Source organism: Petaurus breviceps, unplaced genomic scaffold (genome assembly GCF_028583685.1).
Source record: "Petaurus breviceps papuanus isolate PSGF00001 unplaced genomic scaffold, PetGlider_PUasm1.0 99, whole genome shotgun sequence".
Lineage (NCBI taxonomy): Eukaryota > Metazoa > Chordata > Mammalia > Diprotodontia > Petauridae > Petaurus > Petaurus breviceps.
The window spans coordinates 912,500-927,546 of NW_027187465.1; the positions used below are offsets into that span (position 1 = coordinate 912,500).

Here is a 15,047-nt window from a genome sequence, read left to right on the forward strand (position 1 = left end):
GTGATGCCTGAGGTCACAACACTCAGACCCAGGCTTCGGATTCAGTTTCCCCACCCATTCATTCTCTCCACTTGGCCACACCGCCAGGGTCTTGGAATGTTCTGGGCGACTGCCAGGCCTGGGGGTGGGTGGGCCTGGGGAGGGCAAAGCAGCAGTGCCAGGCCCCACCCAAGCGCCCCGAGGAGGGACTGGGCTCTGGTCCACGCTCCTGGCTCTGCCTTAACTTTCCAGGAGGGCCCTACTCCTCGAGGACAAGCTTGGCCCATCTTTGCCCCGGCCCTGGGTAGGGGCTAGTAAAGGAGAAGGGAGCTGGGAAGGAGGAGGGCAGGGCATGGTGGACTTGGAGTCTGGGCCTTCTGCCCTGGACCCTGCAGACCAGCCTCCCCCCTCGCCAGTGTAAGAAGACCCGTCGCAGCTGTCCCAGGGAGGCCGCTCTCTCCTTGCTCTCCCACTAGCCCCAGCCCTGGCCTCCCCACTAACACCTGCACCCCCAACCTCCCCAGACAGAGCTCCCCCCTCCTGGCTCTGCAGGAGATAAGCCTGGTTAAGGCCATGTGTGGTGCTGCCCACCCCCCAGGCAGGAGCTCCTGAGCCCAAGCCAGGCTCTGGCTGGGCAGGAGCGGCTGCCCTCTCTCCCCCTTCCCTGGCCTGGGCCATCCAGCAGGCAGGACCCTTAGACACCATTGATCAGCCCAGCGAGCAGCGGGGGCTCACTCAAATTCTGGCAGCAATGGGACAGGTTCCCAATGCCCGCTGCATCCTGCCATGCTGCTGGCAGGCCCCAGGGCCCTCTGGACTGAACACAGGCCCTGAGTGCTGGGCTTTCCACACTGGGAGGCCCCCATCTCTGCCCTGGGGCCTTCACTATGACTCTGCTCCCCTCCCTCTCCACTGTCCTCCCTCCTCTCACCCTTCCAGCCTTGCCCCAACTCACGAGGCTGCTGCCATGGGACAAAGGTGCTGAGGACAGGCGGCGGGTGCTGAAGGCAGGGGGGTGGGCCACGGGAGTGGCCTCGGGCCCCTCCTCATCCTCCACACCCTGGAAGAGGGCTTCAGGGTCCTCGGCAGCTAAGAGGAGGGCACTGGGGTCGGGTAGCCCCAGCCGGAGGCTTAGGGCCTCCAGCTGGACGCTCAGGCACTCCAGCTGCCCTCGGAGGGCAGCTGTCTCCTTCTGCAGTTCCTGGGCTGCTCGGGCCACGGGCTCCATGGCTGCCACCGCGGCCTCAGCAGCCTGGGCAGCCGCCTGCTGCCCACCCTCCACCTCTTGCCGCAGCTGCTGGAGGGCCCGGGTCAGCCGCTCCTCCAGCTCTGAGGCTGGGGCTACCCCAGGCCCCTCAGGGCCAGGTCCGGCCACCCCCGGCATCTTGCTGCTTAGGTAGAGGCCCAGGTCAGCTCTGCGGGCGGGTGGGTAGGTGGAGGGCGAGGGCAAGGGCAGCAGGGCCTGGTCCTCCCCGCCCCTGTCCCAGACTGCTCCTGATCCCACAAGGGCTTTGTTTCCAAAGAGAAACCTATTCTTGGCCCTGAGGGGGAGGAGGGGGGAGGAGGGAGGCGTGGGCCCCAGCAGATGCCAGCCTCCTGGCCCCTGACTGATGAGCCTTGATCCCCTTCCCCCAGCTCTTGGCAGGACCCCAAGGGTTTCCCCAGCAGGAGCATACAGAGGTCAGCGGGGAGGGAAAGGGACAGGTGGCCCTGAGGCCACCGCCTAGAGCCAAAAAGCAGAGGACTGGGAGGTGGGAGAGCCCTTAGGAGGCCTCAGCTGGTCCGAGGAGAAAGCTGGGCCCCAGAGTTCAGTGACTTGTCTAAGGTCACACAGCATGGAGAACCCTGGCTTCTTTACCCTCCCTCGGGAGTCACTCTGACTGAGGAGTCACTGGGATAGCCTGCTTCCAGGCCTCTCCCCACCAGTGACCCCAGGTCCAGGGGCACCCCAAAAGGCCAGAGCTACCTGGATCGCCAGAGGACATTACCTGACAGACGCCGGAGATCCTGCCTGGCCTCTGCTGGGGTCCAGCTGTCTCCCAGCAGGAACTCCAGGGGAGCCGATCCCGGCTCGTGAATAATGAAGGGGCCGAGAGGATACAGTTCCTACAGCACCTGCTGCTTGAGGTGCCTTGTGCCAAGCCCCCCCTGTCCCCTCCTCTCCTCTCCCAGGGTCCTTTGGGTGGCCGGCAGCACATCCCCTAATCCTAATCCCAGCCCGTGGGCCCAGGGCAGGCATTAGCTGAGATGAATCTGCTTCCTTCCCTAGTGGGGCCACCCAGAGGGGACCCAGGACAAGCTGACTGAGGACAGGGACCCCCCAAGCGCTCCTTAGCGATCAGGACCCCTAGTGTCCAGCACACCAACCAAGATCCCGGTGAGGGTACGAGAGCAAGCATACTGAACCCATTTAAAGGAGGAGGAGACAGAGGCTGAGAGGGGAAAGGCTGTGGAAGTGCTCACACAGCCAGTGAAAGGCACGAGAGAATGAAGAAGAGGAGGAGTGAGGATGCAAAGGGAGAGGGCACTGCACTTCAGGGACCACCTGGTCCAGCCTGTGCCTGGACAAGAAGCTCTGACACTGCAGTGCCACTACTAAGTGGGCGTCCTCTGCTGGGAGACTTCCAATGATCTGCCCAACAAGTCCAGACCATTGGGTTTTTTGTATTTGGGTCTCCTGGTCTCACCCAGGCTGGAAGGGCGGCTTGAGGCCCTCATCTACCCATTTCCAAGGTCTGACCTGGGTCGCCTGAGGCAGCCTGGTGACCCCCACTCTCATACTGACCCCAGTGTGAGGGCTATCCTTGCCCACTGCCCCGAGCATGCCCCCAACCGTGGCTTTCATTTGTTTTTGTGACTTTCGCCTGGGTCCCAGCTCCCTCCTCTGGGGTTGTGTGGGCAGGACCAGCTTAACCCCTCTTCTTCGACATGCAGAGGACACTCTCCTTCCCCGGCCCCCTGCCCAGGCTTAATAGCCCCAGATTCTCTCAGGGGACATGGAGCAGACCAGGACCCTCACCTTGCTGATGAGACCCACAGTGGACACATGGCTGCTGCTGCCCCCACGAGTCACGGTTCCGGGGATGCTGACGTGCCTGATGGTTCCCGGGGTGCTGATGTGTGTTGCGGTCCCAGGGGTGCCGACATGCCTGACGGTTCCCGGGGTGCTGACGTGTGTTACGGTCCCAGGAGTGCTGATGGTCCCGGGGGTGCTGACGGTCCTGGGGGTGCTGACGTGCCTGATGGTCCCAGGGGTGCTGATGTGCGTGATGGTCCCAGGGGTGCTGATGGTCTTGGGAGTACTGACATGCCTGATGGTGCCTACCCCGGTGCTGCTGCCGCCAAAGTGGACAGGGGTGCCCCTGAGCCCCAGAGTCAGCTCTGTGTAGGTGGGAGATGCAATCAGAATTGATCCCTACGCTCTGGGCCAGTGCCTCCAGGTGGGGGAGGCAGAAAACGTGCCCCTGGGGAATCCCCACCCCCTCGAGGCCCCTGATTTTCCTGGCTCTGCATTCAATTCTAACTCAGGTTCAGAGAAGCCACATCCCCAGGAGGCTGTGCCTACCCACTGCTAGCTGGCTGGGCAGAGATGCCAGGGGAAGGACCCACTGAGGAGAGCATCACCAGAGACGTCACCCAGGGGTGGAGTGGGGGGGCAACTTTTTGCCCCTGCCTCTGTGGTTCCAGACTCCTCTTCACCCACCTGCCCTCTGGTTGCCCACAGGGCCCAGAACCCTGCTGCTGATGGGCTGGCCTCGGCCATCCTTGATCTCAATGGTGAAGGTGGTCTTCATGCTGGCCTCCCCAGCGGTTCGGGCTTGTGGGGTCCGGCTGCCCTGCTCCGCCTGCCTGGCAGCAATGGGCAGGGTGCTGGGCTCCTCTGAGCCCTGCGGGGGCCCCCTCTCTCTGTTTTCAAGGGGCCTCCCCTGTGACGTGGCCAGGCTCCGCCCCCCTAGGCCCTCCTCTTTAGGGCAATCCCGATCCCTGGCCCCCACTCTGACAATCTGGGGCTCTCCTTGCCAGGAGGAGGTGAGGGTGCTGTTGCCCGTGATCTTGGAGGTGACCAGGGAAGAGGAGAAGGAGGAGGAGGAGGAGGAGGGAGGGCCTGGCTCTCCCTTTACACTGCCCGTGAGTCCAGGGCGCTGCTGACTTGCCCGGAGGGGCCCTGGGGCTGCCAGGTCCCCAGAGCTGAGGGGCCGCTGCTGCTGGGGGGCCCGGGCCCCTGGAGGGGCGGGTGACTCAGATGAGGTGAATTTGCGGACCCGGTCCCGGACAGAGCTGGTCCTCTGGAAAGGGGAGGGGCTGGCAGGGCTGGCCTTGGGGAAGTCTGGCACGGAGAGTCAGAAGGGAGGGTAAAGTTAGGGGGCCAGACCAGACCACTAGGGATCCTGCCCTTGGGACCTTTGGTGAGGAAGCCAAATGGTGCACCACCTCCCTGGGGCATCCCAGGGCGGGACAGTGAGGCCCCTGAGGGCCAGCTGCCATGACCCAAATCCCTCCCCACTGGAATCCCAGATCCTGGGGGGCAGCAACAGCAGGTGCTACCTGGAGCCTGAGCCCTGCGGGGGGTGAGCAGCGACAGGGAGCGTTGGCAGGACCGTGGGCTGGGGAGGCCAGGCAGGCCGGGCTGGTGGAGAGAGGGCACTGCCATTGCCCATGCCACAGGAGAAGTCAGAGTGGGGGGGAACCACATGCATGCAAGAAGAGAGGGGAAAGCTGTTGGGGAGGGTGGCAGAGAGCCAGTGGATCAGTCAGCGTGGGCCCCTCACAGAGGGCCAGGGGAGGGGGCAGCGTGGGCCCCTCACAGAGGGCCAGCGGATCAGTCAGCGTGGGCCCCTCACAGAGGGCCACCCTGAGTAGCCCCAACACCCTCCATCTTCTCACACCTTCTCCCTTCCCTTTACACACACACTCACACCTTCTCCCTTCCCCTTACACACAGGCTCATACCTTCTCCCTTCCCCTAACACAAACACACACTCACATCTTGTCCCTTTCCCTTACACACACTCTCACACCTTCTCCCTTCCCCTCACACACTCTCACACCTTCTCCTTTCCCCTTATACACACTCACAACTTCTCCCTTCCCCTTATACACACACTCACACCTTCTTCCTTCCCCTTACACACACACACACACTCTCTCACACCTTCTCCCTTCCCCTACACACACACTCACACCTTCTCCCTTCCCCTTACACACACATATACTCTCATAACACTCACTCACTTACACACACACACACTCACTCTCTCACACACTCGAACACATTTCCTTCTCCCAAACGCTCCCTTCCCATGGCCACTCTGGTCTCCCTGCCCTGGCCCTGGAAGCCTTCCGAGGCTCGGCCCCTTCCCCAGCTTGCTACCTGAGATGTGGGTACTCAGGAGGGAGGGGGGTGGCATGGAAAGTACTCTGGCTTGGAGCCAGACCTGGCCTTCCACCCTTCCTCCCTCTGCTGCTTAGTCGCCCTGTGCCTCAGTCTCCCTCTCTAGAGAAGATACCTTTGAGGTCCCCTTAGCCCTGGGAAGGGGGGGGCAGGCTGCCCACCCACCATCCAGGTCATGCCCCTGGGGGTGGATTCTTTCTCACCACGATGCTGCCACTAGAGCCTTGAACCCCTGGCACCTTCCCTGACTGAGGACCCTCCACTGGTAGGGTACTAATTGAGGGATGTTCTGAACCCCCAGACTGCCCTGAGACACTTTGGTAACTGGAGCTCAAGGTTCCGAGGTCCCAGTTCAGACCTGGAGAGATGGCCTGCTCTGACCTCTATCTTGCAAAGGAGGAGACAGGCCCAGTGCAGAGCCCACTGCTTCCCAGGAGGCTTCCCTGGCCAAGCAGCTTCTCAGCAGGGTGCCCCTGCCCCCTCCTGGCCTGGAGATATCTGCCCAGTGCCCAGGAGGGCATTGGGGGTGGGGAGCCTGGGACCCAGCCCTTATTGGGGAGAAGAATGTGGGAGGCCATGGTTTCCCTTTCAAGGCTCGAGGTAGAGTTGCTGGGATGGGCTGCTGGATAAACAGCCCCTCCATCTCCCGGCCCTGACAGCAGGCTGTGGGATGGTGGGGAAGCTGCCTGCTGGCCTGGGGCCCAGGTCAAGGGCCCTGTGCTGCAGTCTCCCTCCTGGGCACCGCCCCACAGACCCCAGAGGACCTCCAAGGCCATCCACGCCAGTCCACGCCTAAACAGTCCAGCGGCCTCCTCTGCCTCAAGACCTCCAGTGACAAGGAGCTCCCTCCCTCCCAAGGCAGTGCATCTGACTCTGGAACTGCCCTGCAGACCTCCATGGTCCACCCTAACCCCTTTGCCACATGACCAGGTGGCCCCCAGGCAAGGCCCTGAAGTGCAGGCACCTGGGACTTTCTGAAGGCCCTCCTATTCCTTACCAGTTTTCTTCGTGCTTGGGGTACCAGGGGTCTCGGGTGCTCTCTCTGCCACCTGCTCTCTTTGGCCTGGGCCCAGCTGAGGAAAAACATAGCTTTGGATGGTCCTGTTTGGGAGGCCCCTGGCCTTTCCCACTAGGGCCACCCCAGGGCCAGGCTGCCCACCCACAATCAAGGTCTTGGTATCTCTTGACGGGGCATGGTGGTCTGTAAATAGTGGTCGGATTGGGGAGGCAATCACCCTGGGACAGACTTGACCACCCCCCTTCCCTGCCCCAGGCCACCTACCTTGCTGCTCTGGACACCGCTGCCTAGAAGCTGGACTAGCACATGCTCCCCAGGCTGGGCTGGGCAGGGTCCTAGGCTCTGGGGGGTTGGCAGAGGCTGGGGCTCCTCAGGGCTGGGAGCCCTGGGGGGACTCCCAGGCCCTGGCTCCTCCTCTGGGGAGGCTCTGGAGGGGCTCTCCCTGGCCTCCTCACTACCTGCCTCCACTGGGCACTGGGCCGGCTCTGAAGATGAAGGCATGGAGGATTGGGTGGGCAGGCTGGGGGGTGTGGGGCCCAGAGCATCCAGAAGCAGGAGGGGCCCAGAGGCCATATCTGGGAAAGACAAAAAGTGGGGGTAGCCCATGTGGCCCTCCCGCCAGGGGCTCACAAAGCCCCAGTGCCCCCTGAACCCAGGCTGTACCGTCTAGCTCAGAGCCTGGGGCCGCTTCTGGCCACTGGGGGGTCTGGGCTTGAGTCTGTGATCTCTCGGCCTGCTGTTCCCGCTCTCTTGCCTGGAAGAGACAGAGACAGAGAGAAAGACAGAGACAGAAGGAAAGAGACAGAGACAAGGTCAGAGAAAGAGACAGAACAGAAAGAGACAGAGAAAGAGTCAGAGAGACAGAGCCAAAGAGAGAAATCCTGGTGCTTGGGCCTCCCTCAGCCTCGGGGACCCAGCCCTTTTAACCACAGCAGAAAGGGTTTAATCATGCAAAGTAGCTGGGGTTCGGCCCACCTGGCTGGAGAAGGCTGGATCCTGCCCTTCACTGGCTAGTAACACATGGTGGTATTCACAGACTCACACATGCACAGACACACACACACTTGCATGCTCACACATGCAGACTTACACACTCACACACTTGCACACTTACATGCACAGAGACGTACACACGTGCACTTACATGCCCACACATGCACAGACACACACTTGTACACTTACATGCTCACACATGCACACTTACAGGCTCTCACACACACAAGATCACAATACACTTACATACTTACATACACACATGCTCACACACTTGTACACTTACATGATCACACATACACAGAGACTTACATACTCACACACGCTCACACACACACTCACACACACACACACACACTAACACACACACACGCTCACAGGTTTAGAGCTGAACTTCCCAAGCCCACTGCAGAGGAGGCCCCTGGTCTTGGGGTCTAAGGCTGACGATCATGACTAAGCCTTCTCTGAGGGCCTCTCAGGGCCTGGACCTTTCAAGTAGACACCCAGAGAGGGGAAGGCACTGGCTGCAGAGCCCACAGCAAAGCGAGATTCAAACTCAGTCCCATGAACTTCACATGCAGAGACACATGCCCCTCAGCCACCTTATGCCTGATCTTGCTCCCTCGCTGTGCACATGCATATGCATGTGTCCAGAAATGCAGGGAGTGGGAATGCGGAGAGACGATGGAAGGCTTCTTAGAGACAAATTGCCTAGTCCAACCTCATTTTACACATAGGGAAACCGAAGCACAGAGTCAGATAAAGGCTTTCAGGAAGAGAGGTGAGGGCAGAGCTGGGGGAGAAACCAGCCCATTCTTGAGCACAGATCTGTGCTCAGGGGGCAGGAGGGGCCGCAGCCAAGGGTGCCCTGGTCTCTAGTGGTGGCCCTTGGCAGGGCACCTCCTGGGCATCCTGCCCCGTTGGCCCACACCAGCTACCTCCACACCTTCTTGCTGACTCCTGACCATGGGTCTCAGGCCCTTAGGATGCAAAATGCCACAGCTGAAAGGCCCTTTGGGTCATGCCATACAGGGTGGGCCCTGCCTAGCCTCAGAGGGAGGGGCAGAGAGGGTGAATTTAATTTAATTTCATCTAAACAGATCTAACTTAGCCTCCATAGCAGAAAGAAACGTTCTGGGTTCCTAGGCTAGCATGCCCAGATCCAACTAAGTCCCAAGCCCTCACTGGACTGTGGGGGAAACTGAGGCTGGGCTGGGGAGGGAGCTAGGCTCCTTGGCCTGACCTCCTCAGCATACAAAGGAGGAGCCTGGCAGGTAATGAGGCTTCAGCCTAGAGCTGGGAGAGCTGGAGGTCTGCCCAGTCCAGCTGCCTCGTCTTACATTCGAGGAGGCTGAGGCCCAGGGCCAGGTTGTGAATTGCCCAAGGTCCCATGCATAGGAAGGACTGCCTTCCAGCTGTGTGCCAAAGTGGGATGGGCTGCCCCAGGGGCTGGAGGGAGCTTCAAGAAGAGGCCGGACAGTCCACTGGTCAGGGATGTGGACAGGTTTGACTCAGGGCCTCCACCTTTGATATGCCATTACTATAGAAATGTCAGAGCTGGGGGGCACTTGGGAAGTCATCTCAAATCACAAGTGGAGAGACTGAGGCAGGAATAGCGCCTGGGCTCTGCTCATGGCAGGCAGTGGCTGCCTCCCTCCAGGATACACCATCACCTTTCACCTGCTCTCTTGGAGAGCAAACAGAAGGCAGGCACACCTGCCCAACTCCACCCTGGCAGCTGCAAGCTGTGCTTCTGGATACCTTCCCTCTCGCTCCCCTGAGGTCCAGCCTGCCCCCAGGAGGCTGAGCTCTGAAACCTCTGCTCCCCAGGGAGCCGACAGAGACCTGCTTGTAACCCAGGCCAAGCTGCAGTGTCCGGACCTGAAGCGCCTCCCTCTGCACTTGTGGATGGAGGGCTGGACTGGGCAAATGATGGGGAGGAAAGGTGCTGGGGAGGGGGAGCAGCTCAGCTGGCCATCCGTGAGCAGGAAGCCTCAGTCAGGCAAAGCCAACAGTGACCCAGAGTTGGCTGGAGTCACCCCGGGGAGGAGGAGCTCACTCCTTCCAGGGCCAGGCCGCCTTTGAAGGAAGATCTGATTGGGGAAGAAGCCTTCCGTCCCCCCAGAAACCTTCCCTCTCCTTCCTGGAAAGCCTCTGCCTGTGGACTCTGGCACATGGAAGGGGTGAGCTCGGCCATGCCTTGGTATGTGTGTGTGTGTGTGTGTGTGAGAGTGTGTGTGAATATGAGTGTGTGAGTGAGTGCGAGTGTGAGTATGAGTGAATGTGTGAGTGATTTATGAGTGTGAGTGTGTGAGTATGAGTGTGTGTGAGTATGAGTGAGTGTGAGCATGAGTGTGAGTGAATATGAGTGTGTGTGAGTATGAGTGTGAGTGATTGAGTGTGAGTGTGTGAGTATGAGTGTGTGAATGTGAGTGTGTGAGTATGAGTGTGAGTGTGAGTGTGTGTGAATGTGTGTGAGTGTGAGTGTGTGTGTGTGTGTGTGTCAGAGCCAAAAGGGGCTTGAGACCAGAGAATATCAGACTCCAAAGGAGTCTCAGGACAGTGACATGTCCAAGGTCCTACTGCTTGGAAGGGACCTCAATCCTGGTGGTGGCTGATGCTGGCCCCTCATCACTGCCCCAGTCTGAGCCCAAAGGGAAGCAGCAGGGTTGCGGGGTGGGAGTGGGCATTTCTGGAGAGATCATCAGAGGACAAGGCTAAAGGTTGATGATAAAAGGGGCCGAAAGCAAGGAGGGCTTCCTCCTCCCTAGAGCCCCCCCCCCCCCCCCGGCCTGGGCATAGTCACATGGACACCAACAGGGGCCAGGCACAGGCCACTCCCCTCCCCTAGGGGTCCATACTCACCTCCTGGCGTGCCCGCCTCCTGGCTGCACGCCCCTCGCTGTCCTCGTGGGCACTGGACAGCCTCCCTGCCAAGGTGGCCGCTGGAAGGAGAGAAAGGGGGTGGTCAGGGGCTGGGGCTGCGGGAGGGCTGGAAGCAGGGGGGCTGAGGAGAGGCCATACCCTCGATCTCCTGGGCACGCACTCGGCGGATGGCGGCTCGGATCAGCTTCCGCTCCTCGTACTCACCGGCCGCCCGCAGCTGCAACGAGGCCAAGATGGGTGAAGGGGGTCTCCTCTGGGCCCCACCAGCCGCCCGCTGCCCGCCCCAGCCCCAGGCCCTCACCAGGGTGGTCAGTTCCTCCACATCGCTGATGGCCTCAAGCTTCCCCGAGAGCAGGGCCAGGGCCACCCGCTGCTCCTCCTCTTGCTGCTGGGAGCTGGGCCGACAGCAGACAACAAGCATTTATTAAGCACCTACAGTGTGCTGGGATGCGAAGGAAGCCCAAACCCCAGACCCTGCCCTCGGGAGCTCATGATCTAATGGGGGGGGGGAGCCCAGCTGCACATCTATATCCTGGGAGAGAGAGGTAGGGAGGAAGGGAAAGAAAGAAGGGAGGAAGAAGGGAGGAAGGAAGGACGGAAAGAGAGGGAGGGAGGGGAAGGAAAAAGCAAGAAAGGGAGAGGGAGGGAGAGGGGAGTTAGGAAGAAAGGAAGGGGGAAGGAAGGGAGGAAGGAAGAGAGGAAGGAAGGGAGGGAGGAAGGAAGAGAGGAAGGAAGGGAGGGAGGGAGGGATGAAGGAAGGGAGGAAGGAAGGAAAGAGAGTGAAGGAGGAAGGAAAAAGGAAGGAAGGAAGGGAGGTGACTATGGGGAGTCCTCCCATCACTGGGCAGCTCATGGAGGGTGGCATGATATGGCAGAGAGAGTTATCAGCCTTAGAGAAGTCATGGGTTCAAGTCTGGCCTCAAACATTGAGTGACTGGGGGGGGTGTGGGGCAGGTAACCTATCTGGGCCTCAGTTTCTTCATCTGTAGAGGGGGCTGGAGTGTTGGGCCAGGAACCTTGACCAGCTGAAGAGGTCCAGTCCACAGATGGGGAAGCTGAGGCCTGAGTGCCAGGGGGCCAAGGGCCAGGTACTTACTGCAGCCAGTTTTCCTTGTTCTCTAGCCGCTCTGCCCGGAAGCGCTTAGATGCCAAGGCCCCCTCGTCCCGCTCGAGCTCCTGCCGCTGTAGCTCGCGGATGGCTGAGCGGATCCGGCGCCGTTCGGCCAGGTCCAGTGTGACTTCAAGCTGGGGACAGACAAAAGGAGTCCCGGGTGGGCTGGGTGGCATTTTCCAGGAAGGGAGGGGCTTTGTGGGTACCACCCACGCCAGGAGCTCTGGGGCTCCCTTGACCCTGGCGCACAATGGGCAGCCTGTACAGCCCCACGTGCCAGGGCTGGCCCTAGGGCCACGTGCCTGGGTCCCAGAATGTCAAAGGGAGTTGGGCCCACATCACACAAGAGGGTCACAGCTGGAAGACTGCTTACAGGCCATTTGGACAAAGGACTCCCATTTTAAAGATGAAGACACTGAGGCCCAGGGGAAGCCAGTCAGTGACCGAGCAGTGGGGGAGCTGGGATCTGGGTCCAGCGCTGTGCCGCTGCACACACCCCTCCTGCTTCAGACCTTAATGTCCCCAGCGCTTGCCCCTGAGACAAGGGGAAAAGGGGTGAGTAACTCAGGGGTCCTAGGTGCCTGGACAGTCTGGAGCCATACCAAGAGGAGTCTGTACTTGATCCTAGCAGCTGGGAGCCACAGAACCTTCTGGAGCAGGGGAGTGACTGGCACTTTAGGAAAATCCCCTTGGAGGATAGATTAGCAGGGAAAGTCTAGCTGCAGGGAGGTCAGCTTGGAGGCCAGAGGGCATGAGGAGGGGTCTGAGAGAGAGAATTGGCCCCATTGGACGGCAGAGAGGACCGTGACGGGGAGGGGGTGGCATCTGGCTCTGGGCCCCAAGCTGTCCGGGTAGGGGAGCATCCCAAGCCCGGACCACCATCAGTGTCAGCCTACCCAGCCCTGCAGATTCCCATTCCCAGATGCTGGAAAGGCCCTTAGAGACCAAGCAATCAGCATTTATGAACTGCCCAAGGGACTAAGCAAAGGCCATGCAGAGAAAGACAAAAGATCCCCTGAGGGACACTGGGGCCCAGGGTGGAGGCATGTGACCCCACAAGAGCCTAGCTAAAGAGTGGGAAGGGACTTCACAGAGACTGAGGCAAAGGGAGCTAAGGGACTTGCCCAGGATCACACAGCTCGTGAGTGCCTGAGGCCAGATGTGAACAAAGGTCTTCTAGTCTCCACTTACATTTTTAGGGGTTGAGAGGGACCAAGGAAGAGGGAGATGATGGTCTAATTTTACAGATGGGGAAACTGAGGTCTAGCAAGGGGAAGTAACTTGGTCCAGGTGTGGGAAAGGTGGCAGTGGGCCCTACCTTGGGCCTTGCTGCTGCCTGGGGGTGCACACCATGTCTGGCCTTTGGACCCTGGGCTAGGACTCTGGCCTTTAAGCCCAGGAGATTCTCATTGGAGTGGGACAGGGGAAAGGGAGGAGTTAGGAGGAGGAGTCTGGCAGCTGCCCTTTAAGCAGATTGTTAAGGTTTGTGCCCTGGGAGGGAGGTGCAATGGTCACCCCCCTTTACAGATGAGGAAACTGAGGCAAGCCAGGGTTTTTAAGTGACTTGCCCTGGGTCCCTTGCTCCCCACCCCCTATGATGCCCCCTCTTCCTCCCTGGAAAGAAATCTGCTCTCAGGAGACAGGTGGCCGGTCTCTGGTCCTGGCTCTGCTCCTTACAATCCTAGACAGCCTCTGGGCCTCATTCTGTACAGTGGGATCGACACTCAGGCTCTGGGACGGTCCTCCTGGACCTCAGGACTTCCTGGGAGGGAGGGTGCCAGGTCCCAGTATTGGTGGCTGTGCCCCTCCCTCCTCTCCCCTCTAGGATCTGGAACTAAGCTCTGTTCCCACCTACTCACCCAGCCCCTTCTAGGCTGGGTGGGGTCCGGAGCAAGGAGACAGGCCTCTCTATTCCCCTTCTTACAAGCCCCAGCAGCTGGGGGAGGGCAAAAGTGTGGGTGCAGAGGATTCCTGTTAATAAATGTGCCCCCTCAACTGGCTGGGTAGGGCCCAAAGCAGGCAAGCAGGCCCCTCCTGGCAGTTAGCTCACGGAGGGCTGGTGCAGAGGCATTGAATTCAACTAGTTTTTCCTGGGGTACCTGCCATGGTCTATGCTGGGCTGGACAGAGAGGGAAAGACTTTTACCAAGGAGCCAGAGAGCTGGGGGTGACCTCTCAGAACAGAGAATATCAGAGCCGGGAGGGCCCTAGAACAGGGGATGTCAAAGCTGAGAGGGGCCTGAGAACAGGGGATGGCAGAGCTGGAAGGGGCCTGAGAACAGGGGATGTCAGCGTTGGGAGGGGCCTGAGAACAGGGGATGACAGAGCTGGGAGGGGCCTGAGAACAGGGGGTGTCAGGGCTGGGAGGGGCCTGAGAACGAGGGATGGCAGAGCTGGGAGGGGCCTGAGAACAGGGGATGGCAGAGAACAGGGGATGGCAGAGCTGGGAGGGGCCTGAGAACAGGGGGTGTCAGGGCTGGGAGGGGCCTGAGAACAAGGGATGGCAGAGCTGGGAGGGGCCCTAGAACAGGGGATGGCAGGGCTGGGAGGGAATGAACACTCATTTGCTGAGTCAGGGGCGCAGCTGGGACTCAGCCTCCTACCTCCCTGCCAGGCTTTTTTCCACTACACCAAAACCTGGAAAGGTTGGGAGCTCTGGAGATAAGGGGAAACTAAGCTCCCAGGGCCCCCAAGTCTGGAAAATGAATGGGGAAAAGCAGTGGCAAGAACCCAATCTGGGCTGGGCCCCAGGTGGTGTCCACACTCTGGGGAAGGGAGGGGGGGAAAGCGGTACCTGCTGGGGAGAGGCTAGAGACACTGCACAGACACCCTGGGAGCCTGGGAGGAATCTGGCCAGGAGGGGAGGGGGTGGGCTTGGGGGGGTCAGCCGGGAGGGAGGAAGGCAGGAGGTTTTGGGGGGGCTCAGGGCAGAAGGCCGGCCAGGGGCAGGGACCTTGGGGGAAGCCCTGGGGAAGCAGCCGCCCCTTCCTCACCTGGCAGGCCCAGGCTGGGGGGTCTCAGGGGGCCTCAGCCAAGTCCCCAGCCTCTCTGAGGACATCATACCCTGTTCTCTCGGCTCCTCAAGCTTCCTTCCAAGGAACTCTGGGAGCAACCATGAGAACTCACTCACCCCTGGGGGGAAGCTCGGGCAGGTTGGGCCTTCCCCAGGCTCCTGGTGGGAGGCAGCATAGCTGCCCAGCACCCAGCAGGGGGTGGGGAGGGGCCCCACAGGAAGGACTCCTAGGCCGGGCCATTTCCTCCACACTCCAGCAGCAGCGGAAGAAGCCCCGGCCTGGGGTCCCCTCTCAGGGCCTCAGTTTCCTCTCCTGTAAATTCATTGGGTGGGACTAGATGTGTGAGCATGGGAAAGTCACCTCCCCTCAGAGCTTCAGTTTCCTCATCTGTAAAGTAAAGACAAGGGCGCCTGTTGTACTCATGAGCTCACGGGGCGGGCAGGAGGACTGGAAAAGACAGCAGACTTCAAAGGGCAACAGGAATCACTAAAATTATTATTGTTGATGTTGGATTATTAGCCCTTTCCAGCTTACTGTGCTCTAAGGCCCCTCCCAGCTCTGCCATCCGCTGTTCTAAGGACCTCCCGGTTCCGCCATCCGCTGTTCTAAGGACCTCCCGGCTCCGCCATCCCCTGTTCTAAGGACCTCCCGGCTC

General features: G+C 60.3%; 1 protein-coding gene across 11 annotated transcripts in view; it reads right to left on the reverse strand.

Moving 5' to 3' along the window:
- The window catches only part of SMTN (smoothelin), a 40,359-nt gene that overhangs the window by 12,841 nt on the left and 12,471 nt on the right, over positions 1-15,047 (reverse strand). For 7 of the 11 annotated variants that reach the window (XM_069081579.1, XM_069081571.1, XM_069081570.1 and 4 more), the window contains exons 3-12: positions 11,365-11,513; positions 10,570-10,663; positions 10,407-10,485; positions 10,248-10,327; positions 7,053-7,143; positions 6,654-6,964; positions 6,369-6,444; positions 4,525-4,695; positions 3,683-4,306; positions 2,999-3,360 (exon numbers count right to left, since the gene is read on the reverse strand). In XM_069081579.1, coding sequence (XP_068937680.1) covers positions 2,999-3,360; positions 3,683-4,306; positions 4,525-4,695; positions 6,369-6,444; positions 6,654-6,964; positions 7,053-7,143; positions 10,248-10,327; positions 10,407-10,485; positions 10,570-10,663; positions 11,365-11,513 — 2,037 coding nt within the window. The remainder of the gene's footprint in view (positions 1-2,998; positions 3,361-3,682; positions 4,307-4,524; positions 4,696-6,368; positions 6,445-6,653; positions 6,965-7,052; positions 7,144-10,247; positions 10,328-10,406; positions 10,486-10,569; positions 10,664-11,364; positions 11,514-15,047) is intronic. The other 4 variants (XM_069081575.1, XM_069081576.1, XM_069081577.1 and 1 more) reach the window with 3 other exon arrangements.